Source organism: Abramis brama (genome assembly GCF_963993115.1).
Source record: "Abramis brama genome assembly, chromosome: 5".
NCBI lineage: Eukaryota > Metazoa > Chordata > Actinopteri > Cypriniformes > Leuciscidae > Abramis > Abramis brama.
The window spans coordinates 9,254,798-9,280,044 of NC_139967.1; the positions used below are offsets into that span (position 1 = coordinate 9,254,798).

Sequence of the window (25,247 nt, forward strand, 5' to 3'; positions counted from 1 at the left end):
ATATCCACCCAACCCACCTTGACATGTTGACATGTTCTGCTAAGTGTGTTTCAAGGTGGATTTACGTACATTTGTTCCATTTGGAAAGAGAAAGAAATGCTGAAAGCGTGTCGCTGGTTAAAAAGGGGGCTCTATCCTTTTCTCTCAGTGAACGACGGGGTTGGCTTTTCCCTTAATGGCTGTGGAGAAAGCTCGGAGTTAGGAAAGTTTTAGGGGTGACAACGTTAAGAGTTTCAGGGTTTGTGAGAGCCCCGTCCTTAAGCAAACAAACAGAGAGGAATTTCTGCCATTGTTGTTGTGCAGCTTTGACTGACAGGTCGGCATTGCCGAGGAGCCTGTCAGCGAAGACAGCGAGAGGTCATACCGTGACCACCCCTGCTGAGAGAGAACTCCTCAGAGGAGCTGACCTTACACACACACACACACAGTTAAAAAATTTAGGGTCAGCAAGGTTTTTAATTTTTTTTTTGAAAGAAGACTCTTGTGCTCACCAAGGTTGCATTTATTTGAGTAAAAATACAGTTAAAAACTGTAATATTGTGAAATACTATTATTTTAAATGTCATTTATTCCTGTGAAGTAAAAGCTGCATTTCCAGCATCATTACTCCAGTCTTCAGTGTCACATGATCCTTCAGAAATCATTCTAATATGCTGATTTGCTGCTGAAGAAACATTTCTTATTATTATCAGTGTTGAAAACAGTGATGCATTTCAGGATTCTTTGATGAATCGAAAGTTAATAAAAACAGCATTTATTTGAAACTGAAATCTTTTGTAACATTATAAATCTTTTGATCAATTTAATGCATCCTTGCTGAAAAAATATATAAAAAAAACCAAAACCAAACCAAACTCATAATAGCATTTTAAGACCGCATAGGTGCACTACAGTCACAAAGGTAAAAAGCAACATTAAGCTTTCTCAGATATCTAATTTTGACCAAATGCTATTCTTGTTGCAATCTCAGAATGCATTGCAACAAGTTCCATATGGAGTTGAAGGTCAAGAGTGAAACATAAAACATTTAAATAATGAAAAGTATTGGTGAAAAAAAGGTACAATAATCTAAAAATGTACTGTTTTAGCTAACATTTGTGTTATGCAGTTTTATGTTTATTGTATGCTTATTGTGTTGTTAATATGCCGAAAGCCACATTATATTGAAATCAATTGCGAGTTCTGTCTTCCATGTGGTTCACGTGAATTTAGTGTACACTTGAAGTTGCTGCCTATTTAGAGTGCTCTAAATCAATCACTTAAGAATCCATGACAGTTAGGATGCCGCTTTTGGGGTAATTTTTGCACTGATTTTCCATTGTTTTTCTATGTAAACATACTAAAACGTTTTGTATGTCTTGCAACGTGGCGCTCAAGTTAAAAAAAAACGCACCTCTAGACCGTCCTTTTTCATTCCACTTATCTGTCTCACATTTTACATGCAAAAACATTCTGTGAATAGCCTCTTAGAAGTTGTACACAGAACATGATGAAGAACAGACGGAACTGAAAATGAACTACTTTTAACTTGACATACCTTTAAAGTGCAACACTCTGTAAGACGCTGCAAAAAAAATTAAAGACACGACACAATGGCTGAAAAACACACAATGCAGGTGTACATGGACCAACAATTAAAAAAAGAAAAAGTATGCAGCTTATATAAGAAGTAGTCAGTGAGGTTGCTCACTAAGTTTTGAAACAAAGTAAATACACACCATCTGAAAAAGAAACAGAAGACAGAACAGAATCTATCATTATTTTAATGGTGCAACTGTACATTTGTATATTTTATTACACACACATAAATGATCCAGTGCATAGCTTAAGCCAAATCAGGCTTCTCTATTTACAGAAATAAATGTGACGCCAGGTGACATCAGACTTGCCCTCTCCAGTTTTGGCTTTTAGTGCAAGTCATCATTAGCTGGGCCCTTGAAAGTTGAACCCTGACCCTTCACAGTGTGTGTGTGTTTGTGTGTGTGTGTGTGTGGATCGGAGCTGCTGTCTCAAGCTGGCCTGCGGGTAATGTGTCTAAAGCACATTTTATCAACATTTGAGTGAGACAATCAATGCCGATAACTGTTTTAATTTCAATTTTATATGTAACATTTAGATTTCACACTTACAAATGTGAAAATGTCAAAGTTTGACCGGTAACAATTACGCTGGTATATCTGTACACTTTGGAGAAATAAGCGCCCGCATAGTTCTGTGCTGTGGCGCAGCTCCGCCCACCGGCTGTGAGTGTGTTGTGTATGTGTGGGTTGATAGAGCCAAGCTGTTGGTGGTAGTGTGTTGGGGTCAGGGTTCTTCAGTCAGCACCCCGTCCCTGAGTCGAGCACACGGTACCCCCCTCTTCCCATCAGTCCTGGGTACAAATAAACCTGGTAGCGCAGTGCTCCTCTCCACAGCAGGCTGTCACTCCGCTCTCAGGCTCATTAATCAGAGCCAGGGCAGATTAGACTTCAAACAAAAACAAACTCCAGATATACCGTTCTTCCAACGTGGACCCTCACTCCCAAGTCTATGGCATTCTCATGAAACCAATTGAAAATTTACACAATGCAAAGTATTTGTGTGAAACTGTAGACATATCGGCATTGTTAAAGAAACAGGGGGTTTAGCAAATGTTAAACCCAAAAATAAAATTTCTGTCATCATTTACTCATCTTTATGTTGTTCTAAACTTGTATGAATGCCTTTCTTCACTAGAACATAAAATAAAACATTTCGAGAGAAGTCTCCAAACCAAAACTGTTTGGCAACCAACATTCTTCAAAATATCATCTTTTGTGTTCCGTCGAAGAAAGTCAGTCATACAGGTTTGGAACACCAGGAGTAAATGATGACGATTTTCAATTTTAGGTGAACTATCCCTTTAAGGATGGGGTATGAGGCATTGAAATCTTGACTAGGGTTTCTTACGCTGATTTCATATTCATTTTGCACACATTTACATGTATAACTACAAAACTTAGGCAAATTGAGCGACTATGACTTGTTCAGGTGTTTTATAAGTTTTGTATATCTTTAACTGCATTACAAATGCAAATGGCCAGTTTAACTTTATTACCCATTTTACTAAACAACTGAAGTGATATTTTGCCATGATGTAAATTGTGCCTTTATTTACTTGTATTTCCCTGTATTTAACCTGTATTTCTTCTTTTGTGTTACACTAAGAAATAAAGGCTTCCATGGAATAATTATTCTGGTGGCTCATTTCCATGCTACAATGAATGAGAACAGAGAAAACTGTTACACTTATAGGTTGAGTTTGAACTTGAGAATCGTGTCAGTCCAATTCGTGAATTATTCAGGCCGGTTTTGTGATCTGGATCAATTGAACTATTGAAAAAAGAAAAAAAGAAAAAAGATTTGTTCATAAATCTAGCACCGCTACTTATCTCATGAATGCAGCAAAGAGAGCTAAGGTGGAAGATTTGCAGTCAATAACAACTTAAATTTCATTATTTTCCATACACAAATCTATCATATGACTTCAAAACACATGGAATACAGTCATATGGGTGCTTTTGAATTTTGAAAGCCTCATTGTAATTTAATGGACAATGTGCAACCAGTACAAATCTAAATTCCTTCATTAGTGTCCTGACGAATAAATAAAGTTATACGGGTTCTGATCGACATGACAGTGAGGTGAAAAATGTAAAATCTGGCATTACAATTAGATTTGCATCTGCTGACATTATATATCAGTATGTGTCAAAATGCACATATGCTTTTCATACTATATCTGGTTTGAAAGTACACAGATTTCCAGTCACAAAATGAATTGAACTTCGGGGAATAGTTGCAGTTTAACTTCCCTCAAAGCGGGCGGCAGCACCATGGGCCAAAGCTATTAGCCAAGTACACAAACAACAGATAAGCTAAACCTATGGAGCGATAAATGCCCAGTAAGTGTTCAATTAATCTTAACATTCTGCCAGTGATTAACTGTGACTTGAATTCATAATGACTACACAGCTCTGAGATTTTTATCCCCATGTGTGAGTGAAGAACAGGGGGAAAAGGAAGCAAACACTGCCACCTTTAGGTAGCCGGTGGTACTGACTTCTTTTAGGCTTTAAGCAGAGACATCAGGAGCAGGAGAGTATGTTATTGTACTGTGTACTCTCTGCTCCCGCTGTGCACTGGGGAACCTCCTGAAGTCCAGGACTAAACAAGCGCTCACTCTGTCCACGACTGGGTTCTGCGTTTGAGTGACACGCCGCTCACCAAGTGTTTGTCTACGTCCCTGGGAAAAGGGGTGGTGTCAGCGCAGCGACGGGCCTATCCCATCCATCAGTGTCAGGAGTGGCGCATGACTAATGGACAGGAAGTACAACCAGAGAAACAACAATATTTGCAGAATATATTTCAGAAACATTAGGCCACTTTCTCCAACGGTTCTTATTTCAGCAAACTGTAATGGGGGCTTAATCCTGATTTATGGCCGTGTTTATCTGTTCGCAGCGCCGCTTGCGGTTCGTGTTGCTCTAACCTGGATCTGTGTTCGTATTCTGTAGAGCAAACGTGAGGACCTTATTGGATTATCCTGACCTGTGGTAAAAAGCTAGCAGAACTCCCCTGGATTTGGTTACTTGTTAGCACTGACCTCTGGAATTATCATATGAAACTGAAATAGATTTGCATTCTGTGGTCATTCGAAGATCAAAGATATGGCCCTGATGTACACACAGACGAGATAAAAACTAAAGCAAAAACTGAAAGACAGACTTCCTGAATTTTCATGAGATGCTTCCTGTGACTCCATAACTCACATGATCATAACCCTGTTTACTGGTTCCCGTGTGCTCGTGTGATCAGGGAAGGGATGCTTAACCTCAGCAGCCCGTTACCGTGGCGTCAAGACCGGAGCGTTTAGTGATGTTGATCTTGGTGAGCTCCTCGGCGCAGGTGGGGTGTATCCCGACAGTGTTCCTGAGGTGGCCATAGGTAAGCCCACACCTGCAGATATAAAACACACAGACTGTATTCATTCGCCCACAGGTGCTGTAACTCTCACTGATTTGAATTTATACGCAAATGTGCGTGTAATGAAACAGACACCTGGGTGATATCAGAGCAAATCAAATCAAATCAAATGAATGTAATCTGACTCCAGCTCAACATAACGTGCAGGTTAACAGAGACGTGGAACTTACCGGAAGCCCAAAGAAAAGCCCTGCGTGACCTCACCAGCGTTCGGCCCAGTAAAATGCAGACCCAGCACGCGCTGCTCACCCTCCCGTAGACAAATCACCTGCAGGAAAGAGAACATGGATTTAGAGGACATGAGATATGACGACCATCATCATTTGAACTTCCAAAGTTCAAAAATCCCAAAAGTCCCAAAAATACAATTCACTATCAACTTATTAGCCTGTAGTTCTTTTGAGAAATTAATCTATTTCTTGCACTACTGACTTGAAAGAGGATGGAAAAATAGTATTGTGGATGGATAAATAAATAGTTAAAAAAAAAGTTATTTCAAATAGTAACACTTTACAATGTTACTGTTGACTAGATTTAGATGACAATTAAATGCTATTTCAGAGAAGTGTTAATTTCTTTCAAAAATTGTCTTAGTGTATGTATATATGTATATATACGAAGACTTCAGATGCAAAAGCATCTAAGTGCCATCTGAAATTTCTTTTAGAATGATCATTTTTATCAAGCTTGTATGTTTATGTTCAGTTATTTCACTTTAATGGCAATGAAAATTACCTATTAATTATCATTAAAGTGAAACTACTGAGCCTAAATATACGAGCTTGATAAAAATGATCATTTTAGAAGAAAATTTCAGATGGCACATATATATATATATATATATATATATGTGTGTGTGTGTGTGTGTGTGTGTGTGTGTGTGTGTGTGTATGTGTGTAACTATTTTAAAATACCTTTATATAGCATTGAGTGGCATCTCTCTCAGCCACAGTGAACTCGAGCGGTTTGTAGAAGGCATGGTACACCTGTTAAACCAGACAAAACAAAAACTATGATACACCAACAACGACATCATTTCCTGAATCATCAACCACTTGAGCTCATCATTTTACAACAAGCACTTGGAAACAAGTGCTGCTACTGTTATGTTTGTGTCTGTTACTGCTCTAAACATTTTTTAGGTGCTGAAATCATCATTGTTGAATATGCTTGCGAGCGAGCGCTCTGGCGTGCAGACACATGCTGCTCACAGCTGTCAGGGCCAATGGGATGCTGCATTTCTCTCATCAACCTCTACAAGCATCAGTCAGCCCTCCTGAACACCTGTCAATCAAACCAGAGGCACACCCCTCTGTGAATGCTTTAGGCTTTAGAGCCGTGCAGGTGTGCGAGGACCCAGTATACACATACACACACATATACAGTAATACAGTATATTAATGTGCTTGCTTGGCAATTTTGTACAGAGCCCACGGTTAGGATAATGAACTATATTATTTGCTGGAAGAATTGTTCACCCTACTGCAATATTAATTGCATGTATTGAACATGTATTGCTGCTGCTGCCATTTTATAACTGCACTTCACATTGTATCTAACAGCACCCATGGTACAATTGCTGTATTTTACCTCAGTCTGGTCTTTGCCGTGTCTCTTTTCAGCCTCTTCTTCAGACAGACCTACACAGCCGTACTCTAGTGGAGTGAACACTGTAGTGGCCACCTACACAAACACAAACACACGCACGCACGCACACACACACTTTAACTGGAGAACATCCATAATAAAAAAATAAAATAAAAATTTGTTGCACCAAGACATTTTTGTGAGAGTATTCTAAAAATTAATTCTCCTTACTGTCCAGTCATTTCAATTTTGAGTTATTTCGTAAAAAGAAGATTTTTTAAAGATTTTTATGATTACATTCTCATAAAAAATACTGTAATGTAATTACATATAAATAATGGTAAAAACTGTGCATTAAAATGAGATGATTTGTCATAACGGTAATGATAATTTGGAGGTAAATGTTTTAATTGTCATGAACATATAATAACATTATGTTTTGATTTTATTTTCATATATGTTTTTGACAGGCTTTGTGAGATTAATCCAGAAACAAAGAGAGAATGAGAGCACATGCTGTAACGAAAAACTCACATTCTCATAATTCATGAGCTCATCGGAATGGCCCACCAGTCTACGGGCCAGGAGCTTTCCGGCCTTAATAGCTGTCGGGGTCAACTCGGGACGACCCTGAAACAGAGCATGAGTAGGCTGTGTCAGAGAACATTTACACACACACACACGCATGCACACACATACACGTTGTTATTGTTAACTAAAAAAAATAATAATAATAACATTAAAAACGTAAATGAAAATTAAAAATGTTGTCTTGGCAACTAACTGAAATAAATTAGGTTAATATGAATTAATAATAGTATAATATATAAATAATACTAAAATAAACAAGCCTGCTAAACAGCAATCTAGTCTACAAGAATCGGGCAGGTCAATGCAATGTGCAACAATTGAAAAGATTTAAATGATCATTTTCTTTGCATTATGTTTTAATGATGTGTCGTTAAGTATAAATCCATGTACGATTAGCCTGATCAGACATTTCGGAGATTAGTATCATCTCAACATTACATGGCTGTCAGTCAAGATGATTATTACAGTGCAGAGGTGGACGGCTGCCAATCAGCGCTGTGAAAAACATGCCTACAGTAACAACACAGGAACAAGCAGCACTGCGGGGCGAATTCTCATTCACTGACTAATGCCATCAGCAACCAGTCTGATAACTTCTGTACATCCTGCTGTCCAAGAAACTGCCTTGGGTGTTTGGCTCAGAGTGTGTGTGTGTGTGTGTGTACACCACCCAGGCAGCTGTATAGTAAATGCACTTCTTGGCAGTAACCAGGTGCAGCTCAACATCTAGTTTTCTTTCGTTAACAAAATGATATGTCATGCACATTGACGTACAAAGAGCTTCTTCTGACTAGTTGTGTAGCAGTGTGTGCACGCCAATAATCACACAGCTGCAGCAGCTGTGATATTTGATCCCGGTAGCCAGTTGTGTTGGAGATGTTACAGGGCAGCGACCTTCCAAGAGAGTGATTGAACTGACAGACAGGAATATGCTGTAGATGTGTTGATTTCCAGCTGTTCCTTCTCGGCTGAGTTTGATTAGGGCTGGGCGGTGTGACGTTATATGTTTATATCGCAAATATATGTGAAAATATCTAAGTCACGATGAAATCAAAATGGCCAATCCTTATTTTTGATGGAATATTGTAGTATTTTTTGTAAACGATTTATCGGTGCACTGCGTTATTAAAAACAAAACGCATATACCCTCGTAATCTTTAATCAGAATAACTTCCCTTCTCTTCTCTGATGACGTGTTTACTGACACGAGGGCAGGACAACCTGTCACTCACATGAGATCACAGCAATAGCAAACCACAATGATCCAATAACTTCCCAGCGGACAAATTCAAGTCATGCCCTACATTTTTTCTTGTTTGGGAAGCTGTTCTCTTGATTATATGTCAAGATAGGAAAGAAAAGTCTATCACAACTTCTTTTTCATGCTGACGATAGAGTGATAAAGAAACGTGCATGAATATGAAAATAAAGAGAGGGATGTGCTTGATGTTAATAAGAGTTATTAAGCACAACAAGTCAAGAAAAAAACAACTCAATGTGATACTCGCGCTGATTGACACACGCACACAAAAAGTCGCCTCTCTCAGACAGCATGCAATCCTGAATTCAGTTCTCTTTGCACTTAAATGGTCAAATAGACGTAATTATATCAAAATGCTCATCATGTAGAGTATTCACATAAACACAGTCGGTTTTGTCTTAAGGGAACGTAAACAGTTGGGAGTAAATCCGATGAGTATCAGTATACTGGATCCATGCATTAGGTCTTAGGCCTAATAAACCTGCTGCTGTCTGTATCCAGTGTTATGGGTAACGCATTATGTAATCATTAACAAGAGTGATGTAATCAGATTACTTTTTTCAAGTAACTAGTAAAGTAACACATTCCTCTTGACTGAATAATTTGTGTATCTTTAATAAGAATACATTTTTACATTGCAATGTTTTTTTTACATTTGATTATTCAGTTTCTGCAGTATTTCTTACTACATGTTAAATAAACCTACTGTAACTGAAAAACTCATATCATGAAATAAGATTTCGGTCATATCGTCCACCCCTACCCTACTAGTGCAATATTGATGACATTCATTCATAACGCCTACCTCACTGATGTCTCCGATAGCAAAAATATTTGGCACAGATGTGGCTTCATCAGCGGCCACAATTATCTTCCCAGTTTCTTTGTTGATCTCCACGCCAACCTTCTCCAAATTGAGGGTCTTGGTTTCGGGGGCTCTGCCTAAACTCAAAGAGAAGAAAGCAATGACAGTTAGCGCGGACAGTTATCTGACAGCTTTTGGATGCTTAAGGCTGGAGTTTATCGCTCGGCCTGCTGGGAGAATTTAGGGGTGGCTTTACACTATGAGATTAGAGGGCAAAATCTTATCCAGTGATTAGAAAAGAAAACACAATTCACAGCTGAGGTGGTGGTCTGACGGAGGGCGTAATGAAGAGACCTGGATGCATATCCCATCAGCCACCTGGGGCTTGTGGTGTCATTTCTGTCACTTCCTATCCGAGGGCTGAGAGAGGCTGTCGACACTTGTCCATCTCTGGCCCCCTTCCCCCATTCACAGCGTCTCAGACAAGCACACACACAAGACTCGAGTCCCAATGCCTTCATAGGTATCACAATAAACAATGTTTGCAGCAGAAGCCAGAGGTACCCATGTAGATGCTATCAGACAGCAAGAAAAACAAACCTTAAGCCCCTTTTCCTGCCTCAAGCACAGAAACAACTTCCTTCTGCTCGACTACAGTGAGACCTGAGACACAGATATGAGTATGTATGTACACATCGATTACTCAGAGAAAGTGAGACATTAGTATATATTAGTACACACCACCCATCTTGAGGAGTTTGCCCCCTCACATATACTAATGTGCCACAAACAGGACTTTAATATCACCAACCATTCCCATGTTATTACGGAGTATCCATATAAATGGCCCACCCTGTATATTATGGAACATTAATTTTTAATGACTTAAGAGTAAACTGAATCATTAACAGTAAACATGGAACTGTAAAGAGAGTATTCTTAATACTTTTGATTTTAGTTTCACTTAGTTAAAAAAATATTGTTAAAAATATATTTAAAAAAACAACTAAATATCTCAATATATATCTTTTTGTATACGTTTTATTATTAAATTATTAGCAGATAAAACCACTGCCACAGTCTTTAAGGCAATTAAAATTCTAATAAAAAGTGTTGTAAAAATGACACAAAATAATCGCTCTCAAAAATGTTTTTGTTTAATTTTAATTTGCTAATAAAATAATACTGAAATTATAAATACTCAATGTAATGCCTAGTTCCACTAACACCACACAGATTGCCATCAGTTGAAGAACTGTAGTGAAAAAAATGACACTTATTTTTATGGCTGAGTTTAGAGGAAAACGCCGCAACAAAGGCTCAGAAGTCCACGAACTACAAGTTCAGTCTAAATGAAAGGCATCCTTTGTTTTACACCACATTCCATCAGCAAAAAACCCTTGAGATATCCTTCTCGGCCCGTGGAAAAAGAACGTCCTTGACTTTGTGTGGGCAAAGACCTGATAATAGCGAGAATGTGCATTTTATTGGCTCAACTAAAAAAAAACGACCCGAAACGATGATTACTGTAAAGCGGGAAAAGTACCAGTATCTGCGTCAAACTGAAATGGGGCATTCCTGCTCTGCACTTCCTGTCTCTTTTTCTGTCTGATTTGGGCTCCTGAAACGTCGCTGGGCATTGTGAAGGCTGGACGCAATAACAGAGGACCACTGATAAGAGCTATGCCTGAGAATTCAAACCCACACCACCTCTCTCTCTCTCTCTCTCTCACACACACACACACACACGTACACAAACAGCTGCCTCTGATAATGAACAAGAACAAAGCCTGGAGTTATACAAGAAAAAAATATCAAGGCCAACATGCTAATTAGACACAACAATCTGCCTGGCAAGACTTTAAATGAGCCTTATCGACTAAACAGGCCGGAGAGAAGAATGGATGAAACAATAAGAGAGGACTGAGTCGCCGTCCATTCCAGTCACACACGGTATCAGAGAGAGATCTGTAATTCTCCATGGTGATTTTAATTAAATTTTAGCAGAAAAACAGCTCCTGGGAAATGTAAGTCGAAAAACCAGAGTGAAAGCCAAACGGCCTTAATGAATTAAACTCAAAATAGTAGCTTAGCCTAGACATAATAGAGAGCTAATCTTACAAAAATGATCTGTTTCCTCCAAAATATCAAAGTTATGGTTACTACTGTAAAACTATAAAAAAAAAAAAAAAAAACCTGAACACTGTCCCCATCTCTCCATATTGCCACTATAGATAATATAGTTTAATGTACACACACGAAACTGTTGAAATCATCACATTATATTTAGTCCAAATTCACTCAAAAATATTTGAAAACAGAAATGAACAGTCCAGTGACAAGATTGTGGAAAAGACATTAGGGGGAACTACGAAATGTTAACTGGTAGAAAGAGTATTTTTGGCTGATGTTGTCATGCAGATAACCTCTAAATGGAAAAATATTGGCCAAAAAACAAAAGTCTGATGCTAATTTGAACGTTCAAAGAATAAACAAGTCATCTTCAAATTTACATTTTTCAATTATGGTAAACAGCACGTTAACACTGTTTATTACAGTAACAATAACTGCAGTAACTATGAAATTATTATGAAAATTATAGTTATCACGGTCATTTTTAATAGCGTATAAAAAGAAAATGAGAATCAATCAAAAATACATTATATGCACACAATTGTGAACCAATAGGAAAGCATATTTACACAATATATATTACTTCCCTTCTCATAAAAGGGGTACACCTACAATATGGAGGAAATGTTCTCTTTCCTGGTGTTTAGCACAGCCACCTGCACAGGGGCGCAGCCCAGAGGAAGGATGGAGGAGCGGAAGGGTGGAAGAGCTCCGCTGGGGGTGAAAGACAGGAGGAGGGATGGGGCTGCTCTAGAAGTCGCCATGAGGGAGATTTTTATGCTTCCACTGCGAGAAAGAGAGCAGGATGGAGAAACAGAGAGGCCACAGCATGGAAACACAGCATCCTCTCGAGGGTGTAATAGAGGATATCAGCCTCTGAAAGCTCTTTTCACTATGACAACAGTCAATACTAACACTACTTGACGAAACAGATTATTAATGCTCCAAGTTGGCAACCATAAACTCCCTACGCTAATGCATGATAGTACTTGATGGTGGAACTGTTTGTTATGATTCTCGCAATTCATAAATGTCAAATTTATTAAACATTGCGGTCTCATTTTTTTATAGAAAAAGTATTTAACCACAAGAAAGCATGTGTGATTTTACTAGTGATCAATTTTGACATTATCAGACTGCTATTTCTTTGCAAACTGTAAGTGCTATATAAAATGGAATAATAATAATATATCATTAATAAGTTTTAATAATTTCACATTTTTTTGTAAATTATAAGAACTACATAGTCAAATAAGTAAAATAATAATAAAAATGTAGTAAAATAAGTGTCCACTTTTCAGTTAATACTTAAAAAAAAAAAGTAAATCACTACAAATTTCACCAAATTGTAAATACTGTATAAAATAGTAAAATAAAAATAATAAAAATAGAATTTTGTAAAATAAGTGCCCATTTACATGCAATGGACAGCACACTATTGTTAATAATTTCTAACCTTTTTATAAAATTTCTAAATTAATTGCTACGAATTTTATTAAATTGTAAATACTACATAAAATGTAAAATAATAGTTTAAAATGTAATCTTTTTTTTATTAATTACAATAAGTTTCAGTACATTATAAGTACTTCATAAAATGGTAAAATAATAATAATAATAATAATAATGAAGTAAAATAAGTGTTCCTCTAATTTTAGCAATTTGTGTATGTCTAATTTGCCTTTTTTAATTATGTATATTGCCTATATGCATGTATATGCATTTTTAATGCATTATATTGGCCATCGGCCATGATTTTTAATAAATCACTAGATTTTACACACTTGGTTTTAAAGCATTTCAGTTTGTATTTTGACTAAATACACTCATCCGTGGTAAAAGTCTAAACACACTGAAAGGATTGTAAAACAAAGAACTTTAATCCCTCAACAGCGAACAAGTCTGGACCAAAATTTCAGGAACAAAAAGGCCTGAGAAAGCCACTCAACACCCAAAGCCAAGGCTGCCATACAGTGCAGCAGGAGTCACTACAGATCACTAAATCTCTCTCTCCATGTCACACACATCCAGACAGGAAGCTGAAGTCTCATCCACACTGTACACTGTAACCTGTGCTCCACTATCTTCTCACACCATCAATAAATAAACCGGATAGTCTTATATTCCTTTCATTGTCCCTGTAACCGGAATGAGAGAAATCAGATGCAAACGCACAGAAGAGGATGGCATCTGCAGTCAGAGATGCTGAGGGATGAGTAAAGGGGAAAACTGTGGAAGCTCTGGGTGGGTTTCCGTACAGAGAGACATGCAACCCTGGCAGGAAAACCCAGAGCAAGAGAACAAAGCAGGGAATGGGGTGACCCCAGGGCCCCTGGTGCATCCTGGTCCTGAAGAGCAGACCTCAGTCCAGTGATTAACACTTCCCTAGATGATTCCATCCCTCTCTCTTTATTACCCTGTTTTCAGGCCTGAAAGTCCCATTTTCGCTGATATAGCAGCACAGCGGTGTAGGACAATATAAGCGCAAACTGATATATGTATTATGAGGATTTATGCTTTTGAAATGTGATGAAAGCATCACTGATCACAGCGGATGAGTCAACTGTACAACATATTTTCCTGAAGCATTAATTTATGTTAGAGCAGTTATGATACTAGTAAGAGATAATACACAGTCAGACATTCATTAATTGCTAAATAAACCCTGACAGTGTGATCAGTGTATCAAAGGATTTACTTTATATATATATATATATAGGTCAATTATTTTATTATGTGAGAAGAAAGACACTATGGAGTGAGTTATGCATTTCTAACCTAGCCACAGTTTTATAAATAATAATATTAATAATAATTTCCAAATAAATTTGGAAAAAAAGAAAATAAACTTTTCCTCTCAAGAAAAGTGCCTAATAAACAAATTGATGTTGTGCCTGTATTTGTGACGCATTAAGATGGCCTCACCTACTGCCCAAAGTACTGAGTTGAAGGAGTCTTTATGTTCCTCTTTGGTTTTTAGATCCATCCATGTGACCTGGAGAAGGCCAGATGGGAGCTTTTCCACACTTTTTGGCGCACACCTCCAGGAAAACTTGGTGCCATATGCCTCCATGTAGTCTGTGACTAAACCAGACATTTGCTGAGACACAAACAGAAAAAAAACAGAAAAATGACAATATGGACATATGGACAAAGTTAAAACGCCTACAAAAATGGACAAACAAATTAAAAAAAAATATAAACATTTTTCCTCTGCATATTGTTACATATTAAAAGTATTTTAACTGAAATAAGGATAAGGGATTATCTACATAGTTGCAACCTATACAATCTAACAAAGAGTAACTAAACAAATACATTTAAAAGCTTTTCCTCATCATTTGTTTTCTTAAACAAATTTTATTTCAATTGAGCAATTTGCTCCAAGTTGTCATTTTGTTACTCCTGTCAGACCATACTGTGGGTATAATGCTTAATAACTTGACAAATCTCCTGTCAGAACACTGTAACCGTTAATTAAAGATGAATGCTTAAAAAACACAGTCATAAAACAAGTCTAGCCAGGTCTCTCATCCTGTTTTTGCCATTTAGCCTGGCGGTTCTACCAGGGTGAGTCACATTAAAGAATGGCCAAACCAAAAGCAGTTATAGCGACTAATAATAACTATTCTTAGTGCATTTTACAACTCAAAAATAAATTAAATCAGGTTAATAAAAAGAAGAAGATTTTTTTTCTTTTCTAAAAACATCAAAGAGGACGAAGTGTCAAGGCAGAAAACAGAGATGTAGTACCTGATCAAACCCCCGGAGGGCGATACTACGCACCATCACAGTGGTGTCCAGCCCAAGGCCTGTAAGGAAGCCAGCACATTCCAGTGCTACATCTTCACACACACAGTGAAGGAAAACAAAAATAAAATAGCACAAATATTATGGAACATGAAAAAGTGTATAAATCACGTTTTTCTAAAGTGACCCTGTCCGACAACGACACCAGCAGTTAAAGTTACAGTGTGAGGCAGCGTCTCCCTTGCCTTCCCTGAGCCCATTGCGTTTTAACAGACACACTAATGCAGGAATGGGGAGCTCTGACCCTGGAAGGCCACTGTCCTGCAGTTTAGCTCCATTTCTAATCAAACACACCTGAAAAATGTCATCAGGATTGCTTGAATATTGAGGCAGTTATGTTTGATTTGGGATGGAGCTCAACTCTGTAGGACATTGGCCCTCCATGACCGAAGTTGCCCATCCCTGCCCTAAAGCATACCGTAGGTTTGGTGGGGGGTAATCGAGAATGAATTGGGAAAATCACATTAGAAGAGGCAATGCCTACATCGTGCTATGTAAAAAACTGCGTTAATGGGAAGACTAATTAAAAATTATGTAAACAACTCACAAACTTGGATATCAACGCTTTAGGTCACGTCAAAATAAAACCTCAAATGACTTGAAAACACTATGTGTGAGGGTTTTTAGTGAGCAATCGGAAAGAGACATCTCTGTGTCTGTGATCATCATGACCCCTGCTGTGTTTACCGAGCTTTTGATGACTGATGATCCGAAAATAAGTGGACTATTAAAAAGAAAAGCTGAAAATCAGCTGTAATTCGAAATTTGTTAATGTGTTCTTATAGTTATTTTGGAATAAATGTAAAAAGGCTTAATAAAGTTTTAATAAAAAGAAAATTCATTCAATTGTTAAGGTAAAATAAAAAATAGAATAACTGTATTGTTTTTTTTTTTTTCATAGCGCAAGTAATAATTATGTATTTAATCTGGAAAATGTGTCAGCAGTAAGTGTAACTGGAACATGAATTTATATTGGATTAAAAAAACATAAAAAGCAGTGAGGACTTTGCTGAACACAAAAGATTATATTTTTAAGAATAGGGGTAACCAGTTGATTGGCCCTATTGACTTCCATAGTGTTGGAAAAAAAAATACTATGAAAGTCAATGAGGACCATCAACTGTTTGGTTACCGACATTCTTCAAAACATCTTTTCATTCAGGTTTGGAACAACTTGAGGGTGAGTAAATGATAACAGAATTGTAATTTTTTGGGTGAACTATCCCTTTAACCAATTTTGCATCTGACAGGACACTGAATTTGTGCATTCTTAGTAAATAACTCGTAGAAATTTCCACTCGCATAGGAACTTTTATTAGATTGTGGCCCTGTTTAGCAAATCTTGTCCACAGTCTGCTGTTTCTGAAAGTGATTTAATAAAGCTTTTTAATATGTCCTTGCTAATTTATTGTCTCATAATCTATGAGGAAAAACTCATGGACTTCTGGAAAATTGGTAATAAAATTGGTGTTTAGGAAATAAAATGCAAATTTAAATTGCATTCCAGACACTAGGAGGTTAAATTAGTAAATCTCTGTTATGTGGGATAAAAACACAGTGGATTAGCCATAATCTGCCATTGAGTGCATTTGCATGTACAATAATACACTAATTATGCTTAATAACATAACATGTAAAGGCATGAAAACATCAGTGTTCTTTCTTTTTATTGGGTAAAGGTCAAAAACCATATAGGCTAAGCAAAACCAACATCAAATTTTCCCCTCTGAAACATCTTTGCTCTGCATATAAATATTTACAGGCATTCTGGTAAAGAAAATCAGACTAAATGATCTGACTTGGCGTTTGGTCGAACATGTAAATGCACTCATTGATTAATCATAGCGCTTCTAATAGAATCATCTCGATAGGTAGACACTTCTCCTGTAAAGCAAGAGTCGGCTTTGAAGGATACAACTGGCACCAACAACCAACCTGGAACACACAGAAAACAGGAATTAGTGAGATCACAGATAAACAACATGAACAATAAGGTCACATAACTACAAACATGAAACGAATGTGAAAGAGTCAGTAAATTTGTCACAGGATTTGGTAAACATTCTGTAAAATGATACTAAATAACCTAAAGAGAATAAAATGCACACCACTTTACTTACACCAAAACAAAGAGAGGAGAACACAATAAAGATGACTTAAGAACAAAGAGCAATGACTGTGTGTGGTCAACGAGTACACCGCCCTGAGATTCACGGTCATGGTGAAGTCTAATTGTTAACGCAAGGTCTAATCCTCATGGATGTCCCCACACAGCACTGCTGAGTGAAACCCACTTACACCAAAGCAACATCACACGCATTCAGTGTACAACACTGCTAATGCACATCTGCACTTAGTGCTCTTTTGTGTGGCAGCTTATGGAGGGATTAGGAGCAAAATTTCAGAGCTCCCCCCCCCCCCCCCAACAAAACACATCCCTAAGCTCTAACCTGCCATGGTGGAACAAGTCTGATGATAATGAATGACATGGACTAGAAACCTTCTGTCTGGATTAGTATAAGAGACATTCCTTTTTATACAGAATGACAAACACAGGATACATGAGATCAAATCGCACTGCATTAATTTGCATGTGTATAGGTAAAAAAAAAATTCTAATCTGCTGATTAGAGAATCATTCTAAGGGAATCATTTGTCATTTGTGTGCTACAGTACAGATGAAACAAGTTATTCTTTGTAAAAACATGCCATATTCATTCTATTTACACAAATCCAAGCTTAGACTGAGCGTATTATTATGCAAAGTCCAATGCAGATGAATGGAAAACAAGTGCATTAAAGTATGCAATTAAAATCACAATTTTGTATAACTACACATTAAACAAAAAGAACCGCAATAATAATCATATCGTGACCCAGATATCAATGTCATATCAACACGCCTTTGCTGATTCCAACCCCAGTTTGAGTCCATCGCTATGTTTTCCAATTACATTACCTCTCTCAGTCTCTCTCATATAAATTTCCCTTCACTCCCTATTGAAGTGTCCCTACTATGCTTTTTCAGAAATTACTTTTCATGTAGTGTGTAATATAGCCGTTTGTGAACGTAAAAGGTCTGCAAAGTTTCAAATATCAAAGAGTTATTGTCTCCCAGAGGAAAGAAGTTGAACCGATTTTGAACTGCCTGAAACGAGTCGTCAGTAATTCCAGTCTTACTTCCTGCACAAACCTACGCAAGTTTGTAACAAATTTGCACAGTGCCATAATAAACTATGGTCTTCATTGGGTGCCTGTGAACAACGTCTACTTTGACGAGTTTGTGTTGTCGACATGTCGAGAAGATGCGGTTCTCTGCGCTGCGAAAGCAAATCCACTTTGCATACACTTCCAAAGAAAAGCCTCAAATTGATACCGTTAAAATGGTTACTCTTTATATCACTGTGTATTGAAGTGCTGAGTAAGCCTCCGGAGCTGAAATTCAGATATGGTAATGGTCGTTTTTTTTCCAACTTGCGCAGTCAGTGTTTTTTTTTTACTTTGGATGCATGTAAAAACCTATTATAGTAGACCTTTGTAATATAATTTGCAACCTTTAATAATAGGGCTGCTTTAAATTTGTAGCATAAAATATAGCAAAAGGCCAAAAATTAGAAGAAAAAAAAAGAACAACTTATATTTGATCATGTCCTTAAAAAACCGTAGGCATTTACTGTTAGGCCTATCATAACATTCTCTTCAGCTGAAGTCCCACCACAGCAGGAAAGAGAGTTTATCCTGGGAAGTGTGTGGGAACTGTGGCTACTGTAGACTCAGTCAACCTTGGGCAGCACTTCTATAATAACCCCGACCATGATAAGATCAGCAAGTTCATGCTGTGCCTTTCCTAATGTCTGCCCAGACTGAGCCTGCTTTCATTTCAGCAGAGCAGAGAGAGATAAGCACGGGACAGAGAACTATTTACTGCGCAAGCATCTGTAGGTCCCGAGGCCCATTGGACACCTGAACCACAGACAAAATAGTTACCTGGTTTCCTCAAAACAAGTTGACTTTTATATAATGAGCCCAAGGGTTGATATCATACTGAATGCATTATTTGGTAGTCTTCAGAATCCAAAGCATACAGTGTGTCATCAGTCCTGACAGACACTCTGATGTTATGGTGGAAACGACTGCACAAGTCAGGCATGCGTGCCAATGGCCTTGCTCATGCCCATCAGTCACCAAGGTCTTGCCACTTCCACAGGATGAACACTCTTACTGGCAACGGCCTGAAATCGCACCTGTACAGCTGACAGATCAACGGCAAAACAACATCACCTGTCTGAGAAGGATGTGGCTACCACAATAACTAGTGTGACTTCAAGAGGAAGCTGCAGTAAGGAACCGAAAACATTATCCGAGTTGAAACAGAAGTTCATTTTTAAATTCAGTTCTTATTTTGTTAAGTGCATTATGGATTTAAAAAAAAATATAAATTCAATATGCTTGCAGATTAACAAATGCAGCTGGCTAAGCAACAGGTAAAGCAGATTTCTTGACCACTTATGACAAGAAGATAATGTTGAAACATACATCAAAGTGCCGAAAGCGTTTGCTCACAATCTGTTCACAACATAAAAGTCACTTACGTTTTTTTAGGTGACTCTCTGAGCCAGAAGACATCATCACTTGTGATCCCGAACTCCATAGCTCCTGGGACCTGGAGGATAAAACGCACAGTTCAAACCCAAACGAGCCACTTTAAAGATTAAATATGCAGCATAAGCAGAATTTAATTATTATTTTTTAATTTAACTGAATATTTTAAAGCTGTAAAAAACATTAAAATCAATATAAAATTATGATTAATATCAAGTGTTCTTTGTAATGTAATAGTAATAATCATAGACTGTAAAAAAAGGTAATAATATACAATATAATGTACAATTCTAAATATATCAATAATGACAAAATATAATGCTTCTCAATTTTCCAATATAAATTATCATAAATTATAAAATATAAAATACTATCACAATGCAAAATATTATTGTCCTAAGAAGAGGCATCACTTTCTTTAAATGTGCCATTTTTAAGGGGTGATTTATAACATCTGTGTCCTTTACCAGTATCTCAACTGAAACAAAGATAAATAGCAGGCTTTCAAGTGTGATTAAGAATAATATCAATTGTATCATATTTGGAAAGCCAGAAAGGAAATTATCTCTCCCACACACCTATCAGCAGAACAAGGTCACATCACATACTCGAAAGACAACACCCACACATGCCAGCCTGCACTGGCACGCACACTTACATGTGTAGGGTACTTCGGCCGTCCACCAGTAGCTAACACAATGTTTTTGGTGGTCAGTGTCATCTGTGAATACAACGACGCAGGATAATCAGGAATATGGCACAAGAGATTGGTGGTTAAATAACATTTTAGAGAATTAAGTTGCTATAAATTCAAAATCATACCTCTTTCCCTTTGGCATTTACAGCTCTGATAGTGTGTTTATCCACCAGACTGCCATTCATATTCAAATATTTCACCTTCCTGTTACATCGGACAGAGAGATAGTAAGTCTAAGTAAGAGAGATGGTAAGAAAGTTGCCTACCGAAGTCACAATTCCCCATCAACTTTGCAAAAGTGAATTCATTTCTACAAAGTCATGGAGATGTAAGAAAGCTCAACAACAAAACAAGATTTGATCATTAATAATATTGATGTTCAAACACATACTGACACCTCTGCTCCAACATCAAGACATATATTTGGAGCATTCTGGGAAATGACATCACCACACCTGTTTGCCTCACAGCCATACAGTAAGACGGCTGAAATTTAGGACAATTTATCAAAATGGCACATTCATTTAGCCTCAGACTGTAATTACCTGATTAGATGGTGAAAGAGATAGACAGCTAATGAGATCTACAGGAAAATAAAGATTCTGCTCTATAATGTCTGTATATTTCATCCAAAATCATTCGCAATCTTTTTAAGTAATTAGCTAATACACAGTTTTTGCCCTCGGGGAAGTGCTGGACACTTACTACAGGACTCTGGATAAATTGATTAATAATCTTTTTTTTAACATAGAGATCACGATTCCCACAATTCTAAATAGACAACTAAACAAATGTCATTTACTAGAGTTTCAGACAAAATGTTAATTTCTGCAGTCTATTTAAAAATATTTAATTATTATTATTTTTTTTATCGGTTTGAAAGAATGATTCAATGACTCACTCATAATGACTTCATTACTGGATGATTCAGCATTTTTGAACAAATCTCTTGAATGATTGATTCAATGACAAATACATATTTTTAACGGTCTGGTTAACTGTTGTAACAATGTTATTGATACAATAATTTTTTGAAGAGTCAAGTAATTTTCAAAAGTGGATTTACTCTACTTTGACCGCTACTGTAGACATCAGTGGTTATGAACTATAAACTTTTATCCCAGTGCTTCTGTGATCATTTGAATTATTGCAACAGAAATAATAATACCGTGAGGTAAAATACTGTGTGTGTATCTGTTTCATACCGATACAAGACAACTGTTCTCTCTGGGTCAGCAGCGCCAATGCAGATTTGAATGTTCACGGTGAAGGTCGTACTTGTCAAAGGTTTAATAGCGTGTTTGAATCGAGATCGCAATCTTTTAACGATTAATCGTGCTACTACAGGCCCTCCTGGAATACAAAAATGATGAACATTTTTGTAAACCTCAACCTGTGGTCCAACAACCCAGATTCTGACCCATTAGTCTACTGATGTGAATTACTTTTTCCAACAGCCAAGCATTCCAAGTCAGCGTAACATTATAAGGATGATGCTAAAAAGCTTGATGGGATCTGCACAGAAATAGCCATCATTAACTAAACGAATTAAACAGATAAGTTGCATTTAAGTTGTTCTTGATCGACAAATGGACTCCATGTAAAACATACAAACCATATTGGAAAAAGAACATTTTGGCCATGTTGTTTTAATAGTAAAACGTACTTGTCTTGTAGTTGCACTCTGTGGCCCCAGTTTAAAGACCTCACATGGTTCTGGACAGCCTCAGCCATCATTGGCCTGCAACAGATTACACAAAAACTTCTCTTATCTGGTCACAACAATGCAAATCACAAAAGAAACCCTAACATGCATTTGAGATCTAATATTTCATCCATCAACTTTTGCATGGAAATAGGTTTGAGCACATAAATTTGTAACAATTTACAATATTTGTTCCATTTGTTCATATTAGTTAACAAACTAACAATGAAAAAATACTTCAAAGTTAATGTTTATGTTAATTCCAGCATGTACTAATACATTATTAAAATTGTACTGTATCTGTTAATATTATTTAATGGACCTGTGCTAACATGAAGTAACAATGAACAGCTGTAGTTGTAGTAACTAATGTAAACAAAGATGAATAAATACTGTAACAAATGTATTGCTCATCGTTAGTTAAAGGGATAGTTCACCCTAAATCATTTACTCACCCTCAAGTTGACTTTCATAGTATGAAAAAAAAGCTATGGAAGTCAATAGGGTCCATCAACTGTCTGGTTACTGACATTCTTCAAAATATCTTCTTTTTGTGTTAGAAGAAAGAAATTCATACAGGTTTGGAACAACCTGAGGGCGAGTAAATGACAACTATCCCTTTAATGCATTAACCTACATTAACTAATGAGACCTTACTGTAAAGTAAATATAAAATAAATCTCAAAGTGTAACTAAAAAATACATTAAAAAGGACAGAGATAAAAGAGTAAGATGTTTTTATACACAAACACAAACATACACATAATGTACAACAGTAATATACAGTATGCATACACATTATTTATACCTAAATAAAGACATTTTAACACAAGTATAACACAAGTAATGTATAAAAGGGCTCCATAATTTACAATACTGGGTTTCCTCTGACTTGTAATTTAATCTTTACAAGTTTGAGGGCAAACAGAAGGTCAAAAACCCATAGACGACAGGTTGGAGGAGATGACAGCTTCCAATTAATAATCCGTCTAGCCAACAATGCAGAAAGTGCTATATTATCCATCTCCAAAGCTGTTAGTTAAAAAACAACAAAGCCAAATACAACTCAACATCGCTATTGTAGCTGTATTGGAAGTTGTATTTAAGGCCAGCATTTGGAGAAAACCTGTAAAAACCCTAACCTTTTTATCAGACCTGGAGTGCCCTCTAGTGAAATGATCGGATTTGACCCATAAGATATCTGGTTTTTCACCACAAGATGGTGCTGTGCCACATAAAGTTATGTCACTGACAAACAAAACCTTACCCTGAATATTATGAATTTCATAACATACTCTGATCAGTATGAAGCTTCACTTATTGTTATTGCAACAAGGCAGCTCTGGCTACAAGCAATGTCTCTACATACAGTCTCTGATATAGATCCATGAAACTCACCAGTCATGTGACAGGGATTCTGGGATTTGCCAGCCATACTTCCTAGCATCTTTGACAGCAGTGCCAAGCAGCGCCGCCTGATGCATAAGCTTCTTTGGAATACAGCCGACATTCACACACGTCCCGCCAAGACCCCACTTTGTGCCTAAAGGTAGCATGAGCTGATTAGTTGTTTTGGAAATAAATACATTACCAGCAAATAGATGACAGCTATAAATGGTTCTGTCTGTCTGCATGTACCTTTGAGTGAAGGTTCAACATAGTCCAAAACAGCAACTCTGTGCCCTAATTGGGCAGCTGTAAGCAACAAAAAAGTGTGAAGCATAAAAAACCCCATCAAATGTCATCTTAATTAGATTCATTAAGGATATTAACTTAAATGCCATTCCTAATAACTGTAAATGAAGGAGAGAATCCAAACCCTAAAGTAGAGATGACAAATACCTTCTTTTGAACATGCCAAACCTCCAGAGCCTCCACCAATAACCACCAGATCATAATCAAATTTCCTGGCTGGAATCAAGATTACAAGTAATTCAACCACAGAGACTTTAACAATGTGTGATATTTGCTCTTAAAAACATGCCTTAGTTTCAACTATTAATTTGTTTCGCACATGCAACTGGACATTATTGCTAAATTATGGGTATCTTATATATGAATGGCCTGCATTATATATATATAACCAGGTAAATTACGAGATTACGGATATTGACATCTTGAACAAAAGAATTGAGCGAAAAAGCTTTGCAACAATTAATCTTACTATTCAATAAGCATTACCTGTAAAATGTCTTGTAAATATTATAGTCCTGAAAGCTTTGATCCTCTGTCTGCCTCTACTGAAGGCAGCCATACTGGTCAGGAGGCAAGACCCCTGTCAACCGTTATAGGTGCCTTAAATTATGCCTGGGTGAATGTTTTAACATTGTTTTCTAATTTTATGGTATGACATTGTGTCTAGAATGGCTCGAGTCTAATTTTAATCGATTTTAATAGGTTTATTAACTACAATCACGAGTTTACAGAACGAGAGCTCTTTAGAAAAGCGTTGAACTTTGCCGCTGACAGCTGTTATACAGGACAGTTACAAGTACAACAGCGACGTCTGATTCGTGAACAAATTTGTTCATTTGAGTCGGATCTTTTCAATGAATCGAATGAACCCGTTTGATTACGAATCGCATGCAAAACAAAGTTGTTTTAAAAAAACATGAATAATAATAATAATAATAGTAATAATAATTAGAACAATCAAGAGATCAAAAGATGCAAATTAATATGTACTTATTTAAATATTCAAACTGCAAATCCTATTTAGGATGTAAATAACTTTTTATGACATGAACAGACAGGATAACCACTCTGAATAAAAAAGCCACCAAGACATATTTAATATTTGTTAGTTTTCCAAAGAATTTCTTTAAATGATTAATGTACATTTGTCTTCTAATGTATTTTTACGTTTGCGTTTTCCACTTTTTCCTTGGTTGTTATTTATAGTGTTGTGTTCTTTTAGAAAATAAGCAATTTCGCTGAAGTGCTCAAAAGAACCGATTCGCGGAAATGAGTCGAAATGAGGCGGGTCGAAGAATATTGGCAGACCATCTGACCAATCAAAATTAAGTCCATGGTCAGCTGCGGCAAGTTGATT

The 25,247-nt window shown here is 37.0% G+C and overlaps 1 protein-coding gene across 1 annotated transcript; it reads right to left on the bottom strand.

Moving 5' to 3' along the window:
• Positions 1–1,747: 1,747 nt before the first annotated feature.
• On the bottom strand, positions 1,748–24,543 carry txnrd2.2 (thioredoxin reductase 2, tandem duplicate 2). Its single transcript, XM_084113366.1, has 17 exons — positions 24,377–24,543; positions 24,038–24,106; positions 23,834–23,890; positions 23,594–23,738; positions 22,157–22,231; positions 20,616–20,694; positions 20,452–20,514; positions 19,784–19,854; positions 17,107–17,126; positions 15,135–15,226; positions 14,307–14,481; positions 9,249–9,385; positions 7,126–7,221; positions 6,595–6,687; positions 5,919–5,990; positions 5,175–5,272; positions 1,748–4,977 (listed from the first exon to the last, which is right to left on the bottom strand). The coding sequence occupies exons 1-17, from the start codon at positions 24,447–24,449 to the stop codon at positions 4,854–4,856; spliced, it is 1,539 nt and encodes a 512-aa protein (XP_083969492.1). The 5' UTR covers positions 24,450–24,543; the 3' UTR covers positions 1,748–4,853.
• Between the last annotated feature and the right edge of the window lie 704 nt (positions 24,544–25,247).

Coding starts and splice junctions, on each gene's coding strand:
- txnrd2.2 (XM_084113366.1), bottom strand. CDS start 24,449: ATGGCTGCCTTCAGTAGAGGCAGACAGAGGATCAAAGCTTTCAGGACT. Junction 22,232..23,593: donor GAATCCCTGTCACATGACTG/GTGAGTTTCATG, acceptor AATCTGTTGCAG/GCCAATGATGGCTGAGGCTG. Junction 17,127..19,783: donor AGAGAGTCACCTAAAAAAAC/GTAAGTGACTTT, acceptor TGTGTGTTCCAG/GTTGGTTGTTGGTGCCAGTT.